At 35.3% G+C, this 24,117-nt stretch overlaps 1 protein-coding gene across 1 annotated transcript in view; it reads left to right on the top strand.

Moving 5' to 3' along the window:
- Nucleotides 1-467: 467 nt before the first annotated feature.
- The window catches only part of vas (ATP-dependent RNA helicase vasa), a 31,216-nt gene continuing 7,566 nt past the window's right edge, over nucleotides 468-24,117 (top strand). Inside the window, exons 1-11 of the mRNA XM_089638933.1 lie at nucleotides 468-597; nucleotides 7,526-7,557; nucleotides 8,897-8,981; nucleotides 10,394-10,426; nucleotides 12,855-12,989; nucleotides 13,996-14,040; nucleotides 18,042-18,098; nucleotides 18,812-18,972; nucleotides 20,978-21,163; nucleotides 21,964-22,188; nucleotides 23,393-23,765. Coding sequence (XP_089495059.1) covers nucleotides 7,531-7,557; nucleotides 8,897-8,981; nucleotides 10,394-10,426; nucleotides 12,855-12,989; nucleotides 13,996-14,040; nucleotides 18,042-18,098; nucleotides 18,812-18,972; nucleotides 20,978-21,163; nucleotides 21,964-22,188; nucleotides 23,393-23,765 — 1,327 coding nt within the window. The 5' untranslated portion in view covers nucleotides 468-597; nucleotides 7,526-7,530. The remainder of the gene's footprint in view (nucleotides 598-7,525; nucleotides 7,558-8,896; nucleotides 8,982-10,393; nucleotides 10,427-12,854; nucleotides 12,990-13,995; nucleotides 14,041-18,041; nucleotides 18,099-18,811; nucleotides 18,973-20,977; nucleotides 21,164-21,963; nucleotides 22,189-23,392; nucleotides 23,766-24,117) is intronic.

The following is a 24,117-nucleotide window of genomic DNA, read 5'->3' as shown; positions in this document are numbered from 1 at the left end:
ATACCACTCTCGACGGACTCATGAAAGTCGTTATATCTCCCTTTGTATTACGGGGAGTTGTACGATTAAGCAGTGTTTAAAAGACAACACCACGCCTCGTATATTTATCTAAAAGTTTACAATACACTTCCAAATAATTGAAATTTATTCCATACATTCAGTCATAGCAACCAAACAGGGAGTTTTTAACATGATGTAAAATTGTATTCAATTTTAAATAACGATTTATAAATTCTATTACATTAAATAATTTATTAAAAAAATTCAAAATCAGCGTATATTTTTTGCTATATTATTTTTCACAGGAATTTCGACACTTACGGAGTCCAAGCTACAGTCATGCGCTTTTAATATATTTAACAAGTCCACGTGAGTTCTTATCTATAGAATCTGATTATTTTATGAACAGATGGAATTTTTGAGTTTTTGTTCTAGAAGGATTTTTCTTCTATTCTCTGGTTCTGTCTTTGGTTTTAAGCGGGAATAAAAAGTCTGCATTGTTTTGCAAACTGCCGGCTTTTTCATCGCGTTCCCTTTGTTCGGATACTCTTACTAAACAAAATTTACTCCAACCGAATATACACAACGAGTATTCAGGTATGTATCATATTTTTTCTTCCACTGCCGTCTTCCTTCAACTGACATTCAATCTTCTTTCACGTTATCGTGATTTGTACCGAATTGTCAAATAACCACATGTCGAAATGAAACCGAATACCCTATTTTACCTTCAACTTCCTGTTGTTGTTTTATCGGAGAATTGAATTAAAATTTGATCACATCGACTTGCCATAATATTATAACACCTACCTGCTACAAATAATTCTCGTCGGTTTAGCTTCGTCAAAAGTTGCATTTGCGCATGCCGACTACCAATTTTTATTGTTTTGCACCTTTTTGAAATAGCGCAATCTGTATCGATATTATTCCGTTATCGTGGATATTTTACCTATCCGAATCTAATCTGAAGAGAAGCCTATTGCGGATTATTTATCTTTCGATTACTGGTTTTACCGCGAGTGTCATCTTATAATATTTAAATAGAATATTTTGAAACAAGATTTCATCAGTTGCTATCCAAGCAAGTCTCAAAAAGCTTCACTGGAAGATTATTTTGACTATTTTTAAATGCATCTGTACAGCTAGCTTATTTACTAAAAAAAACTAAACAAAGATTATTACTTCATGAATATTTGGCCTTGAAGCTTTCACTGTGTAGAGAGAACTCACTAAAATGCCAACATTTTTATGCAAAGGAATGAGAACTTATGTACATATACCTAATTAACATTCTAAGGTCATTTCTCACTATAGGTACAGCAGGAAAATCTTTAAAAAGGACTCATTTGAATGTATTTGTGCACACCGATAGAATCAAAAGTTTTTCAAACTAGTTTGAACATCTGACCGCGGTCCCCTCTCAACCTGCAAATGCTTAAAGATATAGCGACGTTTATAAATTTAATTCAAATCAAGACTTGCCGTTAACCTTTCCTTATCTGTGGTGTGTATTTACTACACATAGCTTCTAATAACTCTATAAATATAATAAATTCTGGGTTCAGATTTTAGGTATTCCTCCCTCATACATTTATGCACTGAATTAAAAAATAATATTTTACATAGTTTTCAAATTCAATTAAAAATCAGAGATTTTTGTTAAAAATCGGAAACAAATACACCAATACAATCAACTGTGTGATACTAATATGCGAAGAGTGTGCGAGGAAAAGACACGCTATTGATGTCCCGCTTTAATTCGCTATGCGGGAACATGAGACATCCACACTTCTGCAGTTGTATTTTGATTTAGACCATCGATACCTATGACCGCTCAGCTGTGTTTGTGCCAGCCGCTAGCCGCTAGCCAGTCGCCCGCGAACCGTCGTTAGATGTGGACTCCTTGCACGTTTCTTTAGCATCTGCCGATGGTTTTTCATGTTTTCAGCAATTAAATTACAATTATTACCACGTTTGATATAAAATATAATTAACAATCGATTAGCTATGAATATTCATATTTTTCCAATATTAAATTGCTTATTTTGAGATGTGTATTGACTACACAGCACCGGAATGCGTGGATTTTTTAGCACAGTAAAGGAAAGGTTAATTTTGACAATATAGTTTTAAAGTTTTTTTGTTTAATTTTTCAGTTTTCCAACAAAAACAAAATCATTAGTTGATCCTTCCAGTACCCTACTACCCAAGCGTGTGTCTCTTTAACCAATACGTCTCTTTAGAAGACGGGTAATATTTTGTAAATATCTCAAAGCCAAATATAATATGAAAATTATATTTGAAATAATTGACAGGCTTCTACAATGTCAACGTTTTACTTATTTTCATGGACAGTATTGAAATGCGTTAAAAACCACCAATACCTAGCTCCACACCCAGCCTATTGCACTGCCCCCGAAGGTAGTCATGATTTCACTGAGATGCTATTGTAATTGGTTGGATCCTAAGAGTTAAAATGATTTACCTCTACCTATATATAGTGAGAAATGACCTTTATGAATGTTAAATATGTGTTTTAAGTTTTCATTCCTCTGTGGATGCCTGGAATGAGAGCCAAACTACAAAAAATTTCGGAATTTTTTCTTTGCTTGTTATAATATAATATCTAGAACAATTCCCCTTGGAAAATAACTTTGTATAAACAATAATACCCATAATGGATTGCTTAAAACATAATATAAATGATGCAAGAGAATCAAATCAACTCTTCATGAAATAACTCATTGTATTTTTGTTTACTTTTCATGTGTGTAATAAACGGACGCAGACTGTTAAGGGTACCTACGAATGGTAAATTTCTCGAAATTTATTGTTGGGGAATATTAAAACAGGGATCATTGCGGGAATTGTGAAATCCCTGTGAGGTTATGTCCTACAGTGAAATTTCATGTTTAAAATGTGTCACTTTATATAAAGTTCACTCCAATCACAGACATAGGAATTAATAGACGAGAAGATAATGGCGAGGGGTAAAATCAACTGTTGAAGAACGAAGGGAGTGAAGCTCACTGTGATTCGTCAATAAATCAATCTGACAGTAAATAGGCATCTCGCATTATAATATCACCATTTACTTCTTAAAAGTAAAATCTGATTTTGAATGAATAGACATTTTTACATGGGAGCGCAAATTACTCGCCACGTTAAGAACAAATTTGCGAAGTCCAAATTCGGCACAAAAATTCGGTTCCATTTTCAGAGTCGAATATTTCGTTTAAGTATTAAGTTAAGACACTTTTATAAATGTTCATAATTTACTTCCCAGCAACCAACCAGCTTTGTGTTTCGCGTCCAGACGTTTCTCGATGTGATAGTAACAACTGATTCATATTATAAGATGTGAATATGCTTAACATAAAGTAAAATAATGCTTATATATGGAATGTAATACGACAATTGGGTTTATTCTCTTTTTCACATATATTTTTAGAAGTTTTCATAGTACAAGTCAACATTTTGCCGTGTTATTTCGTAAAATGAACCGATGATGCCTCGACCATAGTTCGCACAAGAATGATGACGTCACGTTTTCAAATTTCACTTGAGGCCATACGCGAGCACAGCCGGCTCCAATGGAACCGGTATGGGGAGTGGGGATAATACGCTTTTAATCACTTAGGGCAGGTCTACTAATATTCATATGTCTATGACTCCAATAGTATAGAAAGAGTTCAGCACAAATTTCTTAAGTACGTAAATTTTTAGCTCAGAATTCCTATTGATTATACATTAATTATGTCAGTTTGATGAATCAATTGCATCTAATAACACTGTCTGACAGGAGAATTATTTCAGACCTGGTTGTGTTACACAGAGTCATTAACAACTTAATTGATAGTCCTGCCATCGTTGCCACTATTAAATTCCATGTGCCGAATAGGAATACAAGACAACATATAACATTCTTCTTCAATACATACACAACCAACTATCAGACACACTCACTGACCAATAGGAAGTATGGGGGTGCTATTGATTTATTTATTGACTCCATTTATAGAATTAAATATAACCTATACCAACACTTTGTTGAATCCAACAAATTAGAGTAGTGTTAGTTTTAATGTTTTGTCTTATATGTAGTGTTGTTGTAATTTATTTTTTTATTTTATGTTACTCTTACATTTTACTAATATTGCTTCATATTTGGTTTTTTTAAAATTATTTCTTAATATTTTCTCATTATACTTGTAATCACAATTTTACAATTGTGTATTTTGTACCTACTTTACAATGGATTACATCCATTTACTGTCAGTATCTCCTGTATAATACAGATATTCTCCTATGTACACTGCATCATGTATCACTTTTATTTAAAAGCCTTTTTAGGCTTATATATAAATAAATAAATATCAATTAGAATATGCTTAGGACAGAACTTTCTGAAATTTTTGCAAAATATCGAATAGTACCGAAGATGTAAAGCTGTCAAAATGTTGATATTTGCTGCCGGCTGATAGGCATGTGATTTTAAGGTACTTTTTTAATGTATGGCGCATCAGTACTGCAGCACTTCTATTCGAATTATGAATTGTGCCTTTTGTGACATGATTTTATACGTTTTACCCAAGTTCACTTAGAAAGCTCATTATTTCGTCATTTTTGGAGATCGACGAACTAATTTTTCTGTGGTTATTAACTTTTTAATCAAAAAAGAAAACCCTCAGAATAACTTTATTTAATACAAAAAAATAAATTCCCGACTTTGGGGAATCTTTCCGGATGTGCATCGATTACGTAGTAAAAAATAATTACTTAATCACTATTCATTTTTTTATTTGTATAAAAATTACATACAATGTTATTTATACCCGCTAAGCTACTGCAAGTAGCTTGTCAGCAGGAGATTAGTTGCACATATAATAATAGTACAATACATAAATGAAATAATCATCAACACTTTAGCGTAGTAATACATACATATCTACAAAAACAAAACAAAAAAAAAATAAACAAAAAATTGTGTAATACTTTAAAGTTGAAAATACAGAAACAGTGTTTTGGGGAAAAACAGTGTATCACAGTCTTAATACATGAGGTTACTCCTTGGTAGCCATGATTTTAATATTAAAGAGAATTTAATAATGAAGCAATTTTCATTCATCGGCTGATTTAAAGATTTCCCCCACAGAACTGTTTACATTTAAGTTCAACATAATGTTCTCTCGTGTAATTAAATAGGTATACAATTTAAATAATAAACAATATAATTTCAGTTGTGAAATAAATAATTCTTATATTTTAAGTACACATAATGAATTTATGCCGCAGTTCTTAAAATAGTTGACGGTATAATTGTCAGCATAATTTGTCTCACAAGCCGTTGATCGGGCTTCGATTCTCAGCTGTGGCAGTAAATTTTTTATATCATGTGATTTTTCACGGGTCTGCGCTTAATATTTTATTTTATTTTATTTTATTTATTTATTTAGTACAGGTGATGATACAATGACACATGTAGATAAAAAATACTTTGACTGCCCAACTAGTTAATTAATATTGATTACATTTTTGGTCCATTTGGCTAAATACTGAATTATTAATTATTAGTTAGTTAGCAAACAAAGCGGGACCTTTTGTAACCTTTATTTAATTGGAGAACTATTTGAACTCTAATGACTAGTTGTCGAGCGAACGGACTTGCTGTAGATAGACTAAAAGCAAACAGTATTTTTGTTTACATTTGAAATGTTTTTGTTTTGTAGAAGTTTTAGAGATTTCTGTAATTTTTTAAGTGTAAATTTTATTTTTAATCAATCACCTAAGTGATAAATTTGAAATCTTATTTTTAACTTAAATTTATTTCATCAAAAAAATTACAGAATATATCATTAGTAAGTTGTATAAATTATATGTCAGTTAGAAACATTGAAATTGTTGAAAGAATAATGTTACAATAATACAGCAGTTTCTAATATAAGAAAAAAGTAGATATGAATGTAAGAGTGTTATATAGAAATGGCATAATATACTATATTTTAGGTAGTGCATAACCTGCCTCACTAGGCGAACCTGTATTGAGGCAGAATTTTTAGTTAATTATTTCTCCATTTTGTCTATGGTTTGCTTATTAATGTTTAATATGGGTTTCCATACAGCAATCCATTATTTTAGGTTACATTATTGTTTACATATAGAAAATACAAATACAGCATGTTTAAGCACAATACACACTATAATAACTTACAGTGACAAGGCATTTGTTTTGGTTTCATTATTGTTTGCATTTACACAATACAAAAACAGTAAGTTTTAGCATCGTACATACTGCAATAACTGTCAATGACAAGGCGTTTGGGTAACCACAAATTAAATGTTGTTAAATTTGGGTAACACGGTAAATTTAATCACACTACCGGCAGCGCCTTTGTTGGTTCCCACTCCCTCTTTTGTGATGGTTTATTTCAATGTACATTACTATGGAAAGTGGCTTGAATTGACTTCAACTATATTTAGTGACTAGATCTGAATAGCCAGGTACTACCCCACCTTCCTCTCATCATTTCCTCTCGGCTCGCAATATACCCCAAATCGGGGATGCTATAGTATCACTGGCTCCGTGCAGTTGCGATTCATGTGCGGTAGTCACAATGAAAAAAAAATACAATGTATGTGAAGTCTAAAACTGGAAATAGTGCCAACCGTACGTCGGTCGCTGAATGAATGAAGAGCTGTAGCTGTAGTGCCACACGGTTCGCTACAGGCTGCGTGCGAGAACCATCGGTCTGGCTCGTCAGCGCCACATCGTATGCATGACACTATTTCCAGCCTAACTAAGCGGTCAGAACAAATAATAATTATTTTAATAATACAGGGTTTTACAATAAGTTGTTATTTTGATATTCAAAGAGCTATCGAGAGATGATTAATGATTTTTTATGGCCGAAATTGGATGGTATATATCTGGACAACGTTTACTTTCAACAAGACGGCGCTACGTGCCACACAAGCAACGAAACCATTGATCTTTTACGGGAAAAGTTTCCGGACCGTGTTATCTCTCGAAGAGGTGATCACAATTGGCCACCGAGATCTTGTGAGTTAACACCTTGCGACTTCTTCCTTTGGGGCCACGCGAAAGAGAAGGTCAACACCAACAGCCCAGCGTCGATTCAAGACCTCAAAGATGGAATTCGTGAGGCTATCGAGGACATAAGGCAGCCACTTTGCGATTTGGTTATGGAAAATTTCATGAAAAGGATATGGTCCTGTACGCGTGGTCGTGGTGGTCATTTGACTGATGTTATTTTTCACTATTATCGGCATACCTTCCTCTTTATAATGAAATAAACATTCGATCATTTATATTAAAAAATGGCATTTTTCTTTGAATATCAAAATAACACCTCTTATTGGAAAACCCTGTATATTTACTACAAGATTAAGTTTCTTGAAGTTCTGCACAATAATCGGATAGTTTAAATATTAATTACCATTAATAAACTATTAATACCAATAATAAACAAACAGTGTTGTAATTTTTGTTTATTATTTCTTTCAGGAACAATGGCGGACGAATGGAATGAATCAGAGGTTTGTTGTGTTTATTACAAAAATGTATTAATATTTTTTAGTCCAAATTCATTAATTATTGCTAATCACTTGCCACATATTGATGTTTAATGCTATATTTTTAGGGTTCCATGATAACTCAACACAGTGACTATTCAACACACCTTTAAAAAGTGATATAAAGTCATTAAAAATTATGAAAAAAAATAAAATTTAAACCTAACCTACTTAACCCAGTTAATAAAGTTTTTGTTTTGTCACATTCCATTACTTTATATAACTTTTTAAAGATGTGATTAATTATCATTTTGATGATTTATCCGGTCACCATTTTTTAGTACACATTGATTAATTATTGCTAATCACTTGCCACATATTGACGTTTAATGCTATATTTTTTAGTACACATTGATTAATTATTGCTAATCACTTGCCACATATTTTTGTTTAATGTTACATTTTTTCAAAGCAGTAAGTATTGTTGGCAAATTTCGATAATGTGTCTTGATGCGAATACATATTATCATTAATGTTCCTGCAGAAATTTTCCTTAAGCGAGCTTAGATTAATTTAATTTAGGTAATTTTCAAACCTAACCCTAAAAAAATATGTGGTATGACTCACTAGCACCCCTGAAAATTCTACTTGCTATACAATATTGTACACTTTTATTGCAAGGTTGGTTTATCATAAGGACAACAAAAGGTTTTGTTGCTAACTCAAGCAATACTACAAATGATTTATTTGTAAATTCTATATGGATCATGAAGAAGATGTATAAGGTTTCCAGTGATGAAAATCCTCACGACTTAACATATGTGACCAATGTTGACCATGTTCTAATGTTGGCGTGTTTCCTGTTTATGCACCGGTGCCGAAGGGATCAATGATGCTAGTTCCTCAGAAAACCTTCCATTGTAATACCGGTACAACAAGGAAAGCTTACCTACCTGACGCCTGTGCTCCAAGGATTGCAATCTGCCTGTTAAGAAAGGGGCATCTATCAAACGGATTGCCTTTTTCGGCACAGAGTCAGACTAATCTTTTAAATTAAAGTGATATAAAGTCATTAAAAGTGATTAAAGAAAAACTAACCTGCAAAAATAACCTGTTTTTGTTTCATCACTTTTAATGACTTTATACCACTTTTTAGAAGTGTGTTGAGTTATCTGGTCACCACCATGAAACATATCAATATGTCTGTAATTAGGTGCAGTTTAAAAACTAGTGAATTAGCCAATTTCTAACATTTTACTTAACATTAACTTGAATCCTTTTAAATTGATAATTTTGATAGTGAGTAATTTAAAAAAATATTATATTAAAAAAAAAAATTAATATTATGTTTTTTATTTATTAGGATCTGACGATGCCAACCATCGATTCGGGCAAAAGTTTCTCGGCCGGTAGAGGCTACACCCCTTTCCAATCAGATGACAATGGTGGTAAGTTAATAATCCTATTAAAACAGAAAATTAAACTCATGAAGTTGGGTCTTCTGCTACAAAATGTGTTCAAACCATCGGACAAAAACAAAAAACATTGGGTCGGGGCCGCAATGTTTTTGTTTTCCATCAGCCACTGAAAATAAACATTGGGGCCCTGCACCAAAGTTTCTTGTTTGTACAAATATTTGATTCAATGTTTTAGTAATACATATATGAATATATTAATAATAATAACAGAAACACGGCTTTAGGGTTTAATTCGTGTGATATTATCCTAGATAGTAGTTTAAGAGGTTACCCGTAGATGGCACATAGCTGTCGTAAGTACGATTGCAAATCCAGAATCAATCCTACCTCTGCTAATAAAGCCATACCTGGTCACTGTAGTTTATCGCTATATAAATATCAAGTGTTTTGTTGACTCTGGAGTTTCTGAGACAACCCGGAGTTGCAACAATTTCTAATTCAATAATGGGGTTTATAACTACACGCCTTCATAAGAGTAGTTGATATTCTCGAGTGGTTGAGATGGCAGGTTCAAATCTGGGGGTGTGCAAGGTTTAATTAATTTTTGTTATTTCACAATTAATTCATTTGAAATAATATATTTGCTGCACTTTCCAGAGTGGAAGATACTCTCAGTATCACCCTGGTGAAAGACCACCATTCAGAATTGAAGTGTTGCTTAAAATGATTTTGAGATATTGTCATATCTCTGGTTTACTTGCAGATTTCTGTGTTGGGAACTCTTTGATAAAGTAAAAGGTTCTTTACTATAGTTGCATTTATTTACCTTACAATAATTAAGTCTGGATTTAGCTACACTGTTCATTACCCGAGGGTTGGTAATTCTCTGTTTCTAGAAACTTGTTGTCTGTCAATAATATCCCACAGGCAATTGCTACACTCTAGCGACATCTGTCGGACTCTGGAGTAAGCTTTATGACTGGTGCCAGCGATACATCGCTTGAACACCCAACTTATTACCAAACATCACAGATATCGATTTTCAATCTTAGAGAAATAATCTTATTTGAATGCTTTCAATTTTTTTCTATTATAATGCGGCTAGATAAAAAATTTGAAATTTCCATAAAATTTGAAATCGCATTAACTTTAAAACTGCATTTTTTTAATGTAACATATTTTATCTTTTAAATTAGCAATATCTCAATGATGTGTGATGTGGTTCGGTGACTTTTGCCTGAAAGGTGACACTGTGTATCTACAATTTTGTAATCTGATAACTAAGCCTACTGGTGGATTGCATTACCTTATTGCACTGGCAATGTACACCTGTGACCTTGCATCCATAATAATCTAAATATTGTCCCCATCAATTTATAAATAATACAAAGGGTAAAGGTTGGTTATTATTTATATGAATTGAAGAAATGTATTGTTTCCAGATTCACACAGCGGCTATGGTGGCAGAGGAGGAGGTAAATAAACAATTTTCTAATTAAATACTTGTGTATTTGCACAATTCTGCAATGAAATTATCTGTTAACCCCTAGAGCAATTTTGGGAGATATTTCTCCCAGACATCAAACACCTGTTGTCTCGTTTTGTATTAAGGTGAGATATACGATTTATACAATGTTAGCACGAGGGAACACTACCCTTTCAGAACATGTATTATATATTTATATTCAGTAGAACCCCGTTAATTCGAACCCCGATAATTCGAAAAAACGCGTAATTCGAAATTTTTGCCAAAAAAATTTCCGCAAAAAAAAATTTTTCATACAAAATTTTTTCATACAAAATTTTTTTTAATTCGAAATTTATTTTTTTCCACAAAATTCGAAAATTCGTTTTATGCCGAAACATGTGGTAGTTTTATGAATTTACACCAAATGTCTGAATTCAAAGGGTCGGCTGCGACGGAATTCGAACGCCAAATTTCGATTTATATGTAAATATATCGCATTTTTACGAGTTTATTTCGAATATCTGAGTTAAAAGATCCGGCGCGATAGAAATCGGCTGGCAAAATTTCGATTCACACTGAAATATGATGAATTTTTACGAAATTTACTTAAATTATCTGAATTTAAAGTGTCGGCTGTGACCAAAATCGGCTGCGAAATTTCGGTTTACCCATAAATATATCGTATTTTTTTGAATATCCGAGTTTAAAGGGCCGCCCGCGATGTTAATCGGCCGCGAAAATTTAATTTACGCGGAAATGTGTGGTATTTTTATGAATTTGCTTAGAATAACTGTGCTTAGAATAACTGAACTTGAAGGGCTAACATTTATAATCCCTTTGTCGAATTAAATGTGATCTTTTGTTTCCTGTAAAGTGGTAATTACAGTTTATAGAATGAAAGCGATGTAAAGTGTTAATTACAGTTTATAGAATGAAAGCCATGTAAAGTGGTAATTACAGTTTATACAATGAAAGCGATGTAAAGTGGTAATTACAGTTTATACAATGAAAGCGATGTAAAGTGATAATTACAGTTTATACAATGAAAGCGATGTAAAGTGGTAATTACAGTTTATACAATGAAAGTGATGTAAAGTGGTAATTACAGTTTATAGAATGAAAGCGATGTAAAGTGGTAATTACAGTTTATACAATGAAAGCGATGTAAAGTGGTAATTACAGTTTATACAATGAAAGCGATGTAAAGTGGTAATTACAGTTTATACAATGAAAGCGATGTAAAGTGGTAATTACAGTTTATAGAATGAAAGCGATGTAAAGTGGTAATTACAGTTTATACAATGAAAGCGATGTAAAGTGGTAATTACAGTTTATAGAATGAAAGCGATGTAAAGTGGTAATTACAGTTTATGCAATGGTAAGCGACCCGTGGTCCATCCGCTCACGGGGCAACTGAAAGAAAACCAGTTGGCAACTCAATCGCTATCCTGTTTCAATGGCGGTCTGTCAACGGCACAACTTACCAAAAACCAGTTTTCAACGGCGATGCAACCAGTCACTCGCAACACTGCCTGCGCGTTTTCAGTTGCCCATAGATTTTCATTAAACGGTATTTGGCATGTATAAATTAGAATGTGGAAATCAATAGAAAAATGTACTTGATGGAACTATAAATTATCAATATATGATCATTTATAGTTAAGTCTTTGATTGGATCATAGTTTTCGCAAAAAAAAAACATGAATTTGGTTGCTAGTGCAGAAAGCTGGAGATCAGTGGACTGTTTTTTGAGCACAAGTGCTCTCCACTTTTTACGACCGTGTTTGACACTCGGTGCGTACATGCACCTAGTACCGCCCACGGAGCTTTTTGGGATGGAATTTTAACACTTATACTTCGAAAAATGTAAAGGAAAAAATTCAAAATTGCCTACGCTAATGTGACTTTAGATTCTTCTGTTTATTTCATTAATGTAGCCTCTAAGAAACTTATGAAAAAATTTGTCTATGAATTTCAAAACTCGTAAAAGTAGTTGCAAAAATGAAAATATTAGTTTTCAGAGTATAAAGTTCAACACCTTTTGATTGTTGTTTTTCGTCTAGGTTTATAAATATTTATTTTGACAGTTTTTTTTTTTTTTTTTTTCCCCAAAATGGAAGATTAAAATTTATTTTTTTACAATTAAAATAGGTATTCCTTGGAATCGTCTATAAACATGAAATAAATATAAATAATAAGATACATTTCCTGGTAAACAGAAATTAAAAAAAAAAAAACATAGTTTTTATCCCGATATCTAAATAAAACTCAAATAAATAATGTTCAGAAAATTCTCACCCCACAACTGGAGGTATTTTGACTTTTTCCTACTCCGATGTTCGACAGGTTTATCAAACTGGTGGGGGTGGATTAAAACTGTAAATGTCAGTAGAATAATATTATATGTAATAAATGAATGCAATGTAATTTTCTAGGACGAGGAAGGGGCCGTGGGGGTGGACGAGGAGAGGGCCGTGGGGGCCGAGGGGACTACCGAGGCAGCCGTGAAGGTGGAAGAGGAGGTGGTGGAGGAGGCTATGGTGGCGATAGGCGAAATAAATATGAAGATGGTGAGACCATTGTTCATATTAATAATTTATTGAAGTCTTTTAGTTCAGTGCTCTGTCTGACTACTTAGTCCTGGGTCAATCCATAATTTTACATGACTAAGGTCTGAAATGAACATCACTGCTGTTCCAATTAATTTAACCAAGGAACCTTTTCACATTGGCGGGAAGGTTTATCTGTATGCTAATTGTTAACATGATCCTATTTGGATACTAGGTACAAACTTACATTCTCTATTTCTCTGTCGTGAGAACGAGATTCGAGATGTCCGGTCTATAAAATTAATACATAATGGTAGTTTCCCACTTCGACCACTGGGGATGGTTGAGTTTATATTTTTATCAATTCTTTTTATGCGACACCTCACAAGAGCACCTCTGTCTGAACCATGTGACCACAGCGGAACTATGTTGCTACTCGGTTGGGTAGCGTTGTGAGGCGAGTTAAGGTAAGGGCTGTAAAAAGGGATTTATTAATGCTGGTCTTAAAGAGGCCTGGATTATATGAAGGAGAAAAAACAGATGCCAATAGCTCGTTCCATATACTAGCCGTCTTACACAAAAACAATCGAAGAAACAACCCATTCTCATGAAGCCAACAGCAACATCACCGGTGCACAGGGGATCAATGCTGCTAGCTCCTTGTAAATACCTGTAGAACAAATTCAGCATGCCTACATAGAGATGGCAATCGGTATGTTAACAATGGATTGTCAATCAGCCGGACGCCCTCCTTTGCACAGAATCAACTATCTTCTGTGCAAAGGAGTAACACCCCAAAATACAAGTATTGTGGGGCGTCAGGCCTGAGGTGACTCCCAAGTTCTATTGTTGGGTGTACTTGAGATTTGTACAGGGTTAGTAGCTGGTCACTATTGGAGAATTTTCTGGTCCTATGCAAGACGCCGAGGAAGCCAGATTTACTCGGCCTTCTATGGAGCCCCTATACTCGAGCCGGTCTGATATACTTACTCCAAAAAGTAAAACTGTTTTTTTTTTCTTCTTTTAGAAGGAGAGTCAAACGGGTATGGAGATGATGGTGAAGATGGAGGAGGTATGTAAACTTCTAATAACATTTCCGTCTCTAAACTTACACTATTTTCCTTGATTCACGATCATGTCATAAATATTTCTATAAATTTTAAATATGTTTTTTTTAATAAAAACTAAAAATATGGGATAAATGGTGAAATCTAAGGGGATTCATTGGCTTTAAACCGCAGTTACAGTTTGTATGTTTCCGTATGAATATTTGGAGGTATGATATACGGATCGTAAACCAAACATCCGGAAATCTACTTTGCTGTTTCCCCAGGCGCATGTGTGCAACAATTTTTACGACCATTCTCGGATATCGCGCACATGTACGCTAGCCTGGAGCACGGATGTATGAAAAAAAAAATTTTTTATGATTCAGAGTTCTAAGAGGGGGGGATTTGTGCCTTATGTTAAAATAAAAATACGTGGGATTTTTCATTTCATTTAATTAAGATCTTCTGCCTCCGCAGTGACCCCAAAAATTGAAAATTAGGGTAAAAAAGTTTATAAGGCGATACATTATGATTAATTTAGTGGTAAGTAGGTGTTAAATGATAAACAATATATATTAAGATGTTTATTAAGGCATCGCTCTAAAAAAAAAATTGAAACATAATTATACATTTATTATTTAGGTTTAAAATCCTTTTTTAGTTTAAAATTTAGGTATTTTGTTCCGCGATTCCAGCCTGGCATCACCTAGCCGCGACTTTCTTGTACACTGAGAAATGGAAGCTTCTGTCGTAGTCTTTACAGCTCTTGAAATTTGAAACAAACTTGAAAAATTATATATTTATTATTGAGGTTTAAAATCCTTTTTAGTTTCAAATTTAGGCATTATGTTCCGCGATTCCAGCTTGGCATTTATGGCACCTAGTCGCGACTTTTTTGTGCACTGAGAAATGGAAGCTTCTGTCGTATTCTTTACAGCTCTTTCAACAGCTTGAGTATGGCAGGGAAGCCTTATAAACAATAGTTCGCTTTCGCCACCAGATTCCACGATATTCTGAATTTCCTGGTCCGATAAGTTTTTTAAAATCGGTGGTTCGGTTAAGTTTTCCTGCCAATTTATTAAATCAATATATGTAGAAGCATTGAAATCTATCAATGGCACTTGAAACATTCTAGGTGTTGGAGGTTGAGCAGTACTGCGTGCCTTTAGTATGCGGCGGGCTGCCAGCTCTCTAACATGTTTTTTATCATCTGTTATCATCGCAAGTAGAATCCCTTCAGGATGCGCAAAGTAGCCGTTTCTTTGGATAACAGGATCTATAATTTTTTTTAGAGTTTCTGGCAGGTATCTGGAGGCCTTTGATATTGAACAGATGACGCGTGCCATCTTTGCATGATGGTTTATTTTTAATTGAGAACCAAGACGGTGCGTAAACTTTGACCACAAAAGTAGCCAGAGTTTTCAAATTTTCAGATGGTTCTTCAGTAGATACATACAAACGTAGTATTCGGTTAGCACGCGTGATCCAACGGGCATGTGATAGTTTTCCTGGAGATTTATTGCCTAGGTCTTCTGGAAATTCACCTGAAATTACCGCCGAGACAATTTTATGCAAGTACTGTTGGTCTGAACTCAGATCTTTGGCCTTTTCTGGTAGCATTTGACCTTCGATGCGTTTAAATTTTTTAACAGGCAGCTTTTTACAGGTTTCCAGTGATTTTCCCAGTGGACCAATATAAGATTTAGGTCCCGAAGTACCCCCATCGAGATGAAGAAACAGATGTCTCAAAGGCAGTTCGTTCATGTGAAGCAAACAAATTATTAGCAGTCTTATAATTCCAGCATACTATTCAGTATTTACATTCGTACCATCGCAACCAATTGCCATAATTCTATCTTGGGAAACTTCTTTATGTAACAGAAACCCTGTTATCGCGGTTTCTATTCCTTTTGCTGTCCCAACATCAGGTACCACGTATCCCATGTAAATAGATCCCGGCTCTTGAATTAGTGAGATATGTTCCTCCACAACCATAGTCCTGAAGCATTTACCGCCCTTTTTAACAATATTCAAAGTTTTTTCTTTTTTTCCCGTCAAAGTATAAGGCCAAGAGCTCTGTAATTGTTGCATTTTCCGTTATTTTTTCTCTAGTTTTAGTTCTCTCTCTTCGTAACTTGTGCCGATCAATGACCTCAACATCAGACCCAATGTCGAACAAAACAGATGATGCTATTGCTGCTGCTGCTCTGTCAGACACTCCATACCTATCACATGTCTTCGATAACGTAGGAAAATTAAGCGTCGATTTTTTTATTTTCTTTTTAATAACGCCTTTGATCATGGAGCAATCAGATTTTTCTGTCTCTGATGATGTCGCTGAAGAAATACTAGCATTTAAATCAGCTAACGTTGAAGTGCTTAAGGATGTGTTTCGGCAATTCTCTCGTTCATAGTTCCTTTTTAGAGTTTTTTGAATGTTCTTTGTAGCAGTTACGTCGATTCCGCTGATTACCATTATCCGAGACGTTTTTTGATCGGTCAAAAAAGTTTGCTCTCGTTTAGGAACCTTTTTATCCTTAGGACAGATACATTGAGCGAATTCTTTGCACTTGCATGCTGAAATATCAAAAAGTATCTTACTTCTTTGCTGAAAACTATTTAACTCGTCCGGGGAGAGCCTCTTGATAGATTTGAGTAGATTTTTGCACTTTAGATGATATGCTTTCAACATTTGAATGATCCTTGTTCGCGTCACTGTAGGAATAGATGCCGTTTGCCATATATTTTCAATTCTCGACGTTACTATGTCTGCTATCTCGCCAAAAATTGGTTCTTTTGCAGTTTCTAATTGCAATTTCAGTTGATGTCTCGTCCACTCATAGTATTTCACTACATCTTCATAAGTAGGTAGAACGTTTTCTTTCATCTCACAAACATCACCAAATAGAGGACATTTGAATACACTCCGAGTTCTTTGCATGGTTGCAACGAAAGATTATCGAACGTATTTTTAACGATAAACGAGCGTGCGACTGATCCGAGCCACGAACGATAGAGCACTGACGACGCGCGACTCGAGACGCGACAAGTGCAAGCAAGCTCAGTATCACCTCCCGCGCTTCCTCTCTCCCCTTATTTAAATTATAAAACACAAATTCGAACTTCTTTTTATTTTGTGTCAAATCTATATTATACCAAGTAAACTTTCTTGATAAAAATAGGTAGGTATGTTTATTCAAAAATATAGTACATAAACATTACTTCAAATTAGAGTGTAAAACCGATTATTTTCATAAATTCGATGCCGTTGCGGAGGCAGTTACCCTAAACCAAATGGTATAATATTTTACATGGCTTAAATTAAACCTAAAAGGCACCAAATTTTGACTCTTACATTACCATCCAGTGAAAAAAAAGATTTCACTCCACCCTAATGTACGCCCTCTAATACCATCCACCCTGGCATTTTTTTCCGATACGATTGTTACCTTTATGCATTGAAAACTGTACATAGGACAAAATCAGAACCGCTTGAACCAATGTTACTGTAGATTCTAGAGTTTATTTCATGAATGCAGCCTCTACGACAGGTTACCATATAATTTGTCTTTGAATGTCAAAATTCATCTGCTTAAATCAGTGTCACAAAAATGAAAATGTTTGAGTTTTCAAAGCAGTGTGAACATAATCATTTCTTTGAAAACAACTTTTACGAACTAAGATACTTTATCTAGTTAACGGAAAACAATTGCAAAAAAACATAAATTGTAGTTTTTATTCTGATATTTGAGCAAAACAGATCAACTTAATTTTCTCGCAGTTCCTTAAATTCTCGCCCGACAGTTTTTTGACGATTTTCCTACGTTCAAGAGGTTAATCTTCAGCATGCCATGATGCAAAACAAAACTTGGGTTGCCGTGAGGGGTGACTCTGTTACCGCTGTTGGCAATGGAAAGGCTAGACTTCTTGTTGAGATGGCAGAGCGTCAATTATCGAAACTAAATGAACTAATAATCATTTTTATTGACAATCAATGTTTTATGTGCTTATATTTATTTTTTAGGTTATAGAGGCCGAGGTGGCGGCAGGGGCCGAGGAGGGAGCAGGGGAGGAAGGGGAGGTAAAAACAACATTATTATAATAACTTCACTTAAATATATTTTTTTCATGTCCAAAATTAAATACGTCATTTGCACAACATTATTATACTTACCGAGGAAGAACTTTTTTCAATGGACTATGTAACGATACGCTACTCCTAGTATTGGAGATTTGCAGTGAGAATGCGCCGGCTTTCCCACATCTTCTAGAACTGTTGGGCGCTCCTAACGTGCCGCTACAACCATATACACTTCTTAGGCAGGAAGCAGTTTTAGCTTCAAAATTTAAAGGGACCGAAAAACATAACTTCTGAACTTCAGAAATTTTCACTGTAAATCAAATTTTGAATGCATAATTTTTTTTTCCTCACTGCAATGTACTTACTGCAGCACAATTCTGCCATCATAAGCGAAAAGGCAGCTATGAACTTGCAAAAGTCACATTCTGATGTATGAGACCTTTCATCCATAATAATAGAAAGTACACCAGAATGTGACTTTTTCAAAATCCATGCTGCCTTTTTGCTTGTGACGGCAGAATACATGTATCTATAATAATATTAATTACTTAGGGGTCTAGAATTAGAGCTAATGGAGACTGTTAAAATGTCTAGAATTAAAAAAGTCGATTTGATGATTAATTTAATGGTCATCAAATGGAGAAACACCCCAACCTTAATTATTAAAAAAAAAAATCCACAAGAAATGTAATAGTAATTTGATTTCTTACCAGGGGGTTATGAGAATGGGGGAGGCGAGGGGGGTGATGGCGCCCCCGAGAAGCCCAGAGAGGTTTACATCCCCCCCGCACCCACTGATGATGAAAATGAAATGTTTGCTGCCGGCATTACCAGTGGCATCAACTTTGACCACTATGACAGCATTCAAGTTCAGGTAAGCACTAAAGAACGTGACTATATAGTAGAAATCCACGGGATGTCAAATAAATTTTTAATGAATGAATTCCAACATAATACGAAATTTTAAGAAAAAAAATCATGAAAATCAAGTTCATCAAATTGAAAATTCGCTACCATTTTCCATCGCAGCCGGCCATTTAAATTCAGATATTCAAAGTAAATACGATATATTTCTGCGTAAATTGAAATTTGGCATCTATCTGAAGTAAATTCGTAAAAATATGATATGTTTCCACATAAATCGAAATGTCACAGCCGATTTTCATCACAGCCGGTCCTTCAAATTCAGATATTCAAAGTAAATTTGTAAAAATATCACATAATTTCCGCGTAAACCAAATTTTCGCTGCCGGCACTTTAAATTCATATTTTCAAAATAAATTTGTAAAAATGTGGTATATTTCCGCACAAATTAAAATTTCACTTCTGATTTCCGTCGTGGCCGGCTCTTTCAATTCAGATTCCAATGTTAATCAATTCAGATTTACAAAATAATAATACGAATTAGGACGATGTACAACCATGTAAAAAGGCATTTTACGGCGTTTTGGCGCCACGGCTGTCGGTCAGATTCAGATTTACGAAATTATATGATTTTCAATTTAACCAATTTTCACGCGTGGGCAAAAAAAAATTTCAAATTAACTGATTTTTTTGGGCGATAATTTCAATTTACCTGTTTTTTCCACTTATCGGGGTTTGAATTAACGGAGTTTTACTGTATTGTGTGTATTTCAATTGAAATTTGGTGCCTCATCTACTTTTATTGACACACTTCTGGCAGGAACCTTTTGTGCTGGTCCTACTAGAATGACGGAAAAGGCATTGCTGTCTGGTAGTGTTTATATCAATCTCTTTGTAAGGGTCCTAACAATATGTATATAAAAATGTGAACCAAGTCCTCGCCATCTTCAAATTCTTGTATTTTGTCTGGAAGAATATTTCATCAAAGGGAAACTATATTTAAACCCGTAGAACGGGTATACACTTGTCGCACCGAAGATTTTTGAGCAAAAATTAAAATAAAATTATCCATATTCTAATACTTCTTTTGTAGTCGGTTATTTTTTAATGGTTTTTATTGCAAGAGGGGGGATATTAAAATTTTATAGAGAAATATTGCATATTTCTTTGACCAAAAGTTGTTTAGTTGTATGTTGTAATAAGGAACTTGTGAATCGACTCGAGTTTGTATGTGCAAAGTTATCCTAGTTTTTGAATGAGTAAATTAAAATATCTTTTGCATGTAATTTTTCAGATAGATTAAATTCAGTGCATTAAAAACGTAGTCTGTAGGAGTTCTGGTGGGACTCTCAAGTATAATTTTCATAATTGCCTTTTGTGCTATGAGAAAATATCCAGGATCACCAGTTTCCCGCTTGTACTACGAGTTAATGGACACCATATTATTATTATTATTATGAATTCGTTAATTCAAAATTTGGTTTTTATGTCCCGTGAATTTTGCATTAATGAGGTTCTACTGTTTCCCCATAAAATTGATTGAAAATAGTTGCCAGTACTCTTATTTGATGTTCACTTTATTGCCACCTCTCGTGCATTACCCACCACATAATAATATTTTCAAGTTTTTTTAAGGAATTATATTTGATAGTCAACAAGTAAATTTAATGTATAAAAATTCAAATTTAATAAATTAAAATTGCAACCTGTATGTTTGTGCTCGCAAAACTCGAAGAGTATGCGACCGAAATTGCTGAAAATTTCAAATATTGTTCTTATTAGTGCCAGGAGTGTTTGTTGAGTGATTTGAATGGTAGAAGTCGGGGATGCCCGAGGAATACTTAACGCAATATATCTGCACCGGAATGAGATAAGGAGTCGAATGAAAGTCGATCTAATGTAGTTTTTTAACAGTAACATTGTGGTATACAGTAGTGAATGGTGGAAGCAGTCGAGAAAGACTTTAGCAATCCACTACTTGATTCATATTTGTACATTGTATATTGTATTGGCAGGTGACAGGCAACGAGCCGCCCCGCAGCATCGAGGTGTTTGAGAACGCCGGCCTGCGCCCCCTACTCGTATCCAATGTGGTGAAGTCTGGCTACACCAAGCCCACGCCCATTCAGAAGCACGCCATCCCCATCATCCTGGCAGGCAGGGACCTCATGGCCTGCGCGCAGACTGGATCCGGAAAAACGGTATTGTATATCATATGAAATAACGATCATTTCAACACGCCTTCCATTGAAATGCTTGATGTAATTCTAAGTGACCAGCTGATGACCCTGGGGCTGCCTCTCGGAAGCTGGGTGTGCTGTACAGGGCCTGCAGATACTGCAGATAGTACACAACTGTAAATGATAGTACACTGTTGAGTTTGGCAACCATCTCTGGTCTGGAGCTAATACTTCAAAAAAAACTTGAATCTGTGCAGAAATGGGCCGTCCGTTTGATAGATTCCACTATCTTAACAAATGAATTGCAATCTTTAGAGCATAGGTGTCACATGTGAATACTGCCCTTGTTCTATTGGTATTTCAATGCAAGATGCTCCAATGAAATATTTGGATGTATGTATCATCATCATCACCACCACCACCACGGCGCTACGGCTCCATGATATTTCATCAAAATGAAAATTCAACATACCTTTAAAAAGTGATATAGAGTCAATAAAAGCGATGAAACAAAAACTAGGTTTAATAGTTACCCATGTAACCCATTTAACCTAGTTTTTGTTTCATCACTTTTCATGACTTTATATCACTTTTTGTAGGTGTGTTGAATTGACATTTTGATGACATACCCGGTCACCCGGTGCTACATCCCAGGTATGGATACACGATACGCAAGTAAGCAAACAATGTTAAGGGGCATAGCTCATCCCAGTCTAGAGTCACGAATTCCATTATTTTTGAATTACCGCCGGTGTGCTGGCGGTATAAGGCGCGCTAGTGTGTCATAGGCGTTGCTAACATAATATAACTTGGTGTTTCAGGCAGCCTTCCTCCTGCCCATCATCAACAACCTGCTAGAGTTCCCCAGCGATGTGATGGTATCGGGCGAAGGATGCGTCCAGCCGCAGGTGGTGATTGTATCACCCACGCGTGAGCTGGCCATACAGATATACACAGAGGCGCGCAAGTTCGCCCACAGCTCTGTGCTGAAGGTGTGCCTGGTTTATGGGGGCACTGCCGTGAGACACCAGGCAGAGAACATCTCGGTAAGAACCACTATTTGTTACTAATATTTATATTATATGTACTGTGTTGTGATTGATTTAATCATATATACGTGTTAAGTGAGGATGAAATGATTCGTCCACAACACTACCCAAGTATCCTATACTCGACAATTCAAGTATCTTGGCAACTACCGCCACACATCTGCACGGTGGTTCTTACACAAGCACTCACAGGCATGCCAGACTACTGTGACCAGCCAAGCGAGGTTGTTGCCACTCACGTCGTAAATTAAGAGACTTTAAATATGGCATTACTTTTATCACAATGCGAATTCTCAACGCTGGTAATACTGCCTGCTTATTAACTACTAAGGAGGTATTTCACTATGTCGGGCTAAATATCTGACTAGCTATCCGTTGGCTGGCTTTAAAGATCAGAATAACTTCGTTATTCAACGGCGACCGTTTCACCATTGTTTCATTGTGCATTTTTTTGGTTATGTTATGTTGATTATCAGGTCATTTTAGATAGATTTGTGTCGAATTAATACATTGTTTCTTATTTTGAACACAATCAAATAATTCAGGATGGATCATACAAGCATTCAAATTCATTCAACAAAATTCGACTCACTTCTCCGCTGTCAAACTCGGAATGTTTTGACGCCATCTTTGATTCGAGGAATAGCGCCTAACGTCTGGTTCGAGCACTGATTAGTCAAATCGAACTTTAACCCGAGCGTTAGCGTTATTCAGATATAGTGAAAACGAAAAAATGCCGCAGATTAGTGCTTAGTCAGAACATAATCAGAGATAGTGAAATACCCCCTAAGGATAAATCATAACAATGATCGGTGGTGAGGCGGGTCTCGTGATTTCAGTAGCTGTGCATGACAAGTTGCGACAACATGCGACCTGAGTGCAACATGCGTATAGGATACATGAGTAGCCTTATCCTGAAATGTCATACGACGGCGGCAATAAACGTACATCGATAGAATAATTCAAATAAAATTGGCAAAATCCAAATTGTACAAAATGCTTCTTGGTTTTAAACTTCATGGTTCATCGATCATATCATCGAAAATTTGTATTAAAACTATTTTTCTTTGTACATACCGAAATTTTAAACATTTTGACTTGAGAGGTTTACATATCTTAGCAGCAATATATGTACATAAAATATGGATATGTCAGTAGCTGTAATTATAGTAATGTTTGAATAATGGGTTTTGTTTAACAGCGCGGTTGTCACATCCTGGTGGCCACTCCCGGACGGCTGTTTGACTTTGTGGGCCGCAACCGCGTGAACTTTGAATGCATCCGCTTCGCCGTGCTGGACGAGGCCGACCGCATGCTGGACATGGGCTTTGTGAAGGACATTGAGAAGATGATGAACCACCCCACCATGAAGAAGACGGGCGACCGCCAGACGCTCATGTTCTCCGCAACCTTCCCCGAGGACGTGCAGCAGCTGGCGCGCCAGTTCCTCAACGACTACCTCTTCATCACGGTGGGCGTGGTGGGCGGAGCCTGCACCGACGTTGAACAGATATTCTATGAGGTGGACAAGTATAAGAAAAAGTCCATGCTCTTAGATCTTCTGTCCAAAGACAGTAAGTAGCATTTTATTATGAAAGTAGTTCTCTTTCCCAGTATGTTGTGTTGCCACAAATTGTTATCAGATCCCCATTCGCAAGCTTCACCCTCAACCCCCTGTTTACAACCTTCACAATGATGGTGTTTTCATTGCAATCTATGCGTCAATCTAAACGTATTGTGAAAATATTGCATCTCTTACTCACACCATTCCAAAGGTATTTAAATATTTCATTATTATTGGCTTAAAATCCAATCTACCGAAAGATTTAATTTTTTTAAACTTTGTCCATCTCAATGATTTCTGAAAATATGTACAATATCTTAAGGCGATGCCATACGTAGTAATGCAAAATCATATGTTTTTGG

Source organism: Hesperophylax consimilis, chromosome 13 (assembly GCF_061612785.1).
Source record: "Hesperophylax consimilis isolate HC1 chromosome 13, BYU_Hcon_1.0, whole genome shotgun sequence".
In the NCBI taxonomy this organism is placed as follows: domain Eukaryota; kingdom Metazoa; phylum Arthropoda; class Insecta; order Trichoptera; family Limnephilidae; genus Hesperophylax; species Hesperophylax consimilis.
This window is presented reverse-complemented; position numbering and strand designations above follow the sequence as displayed.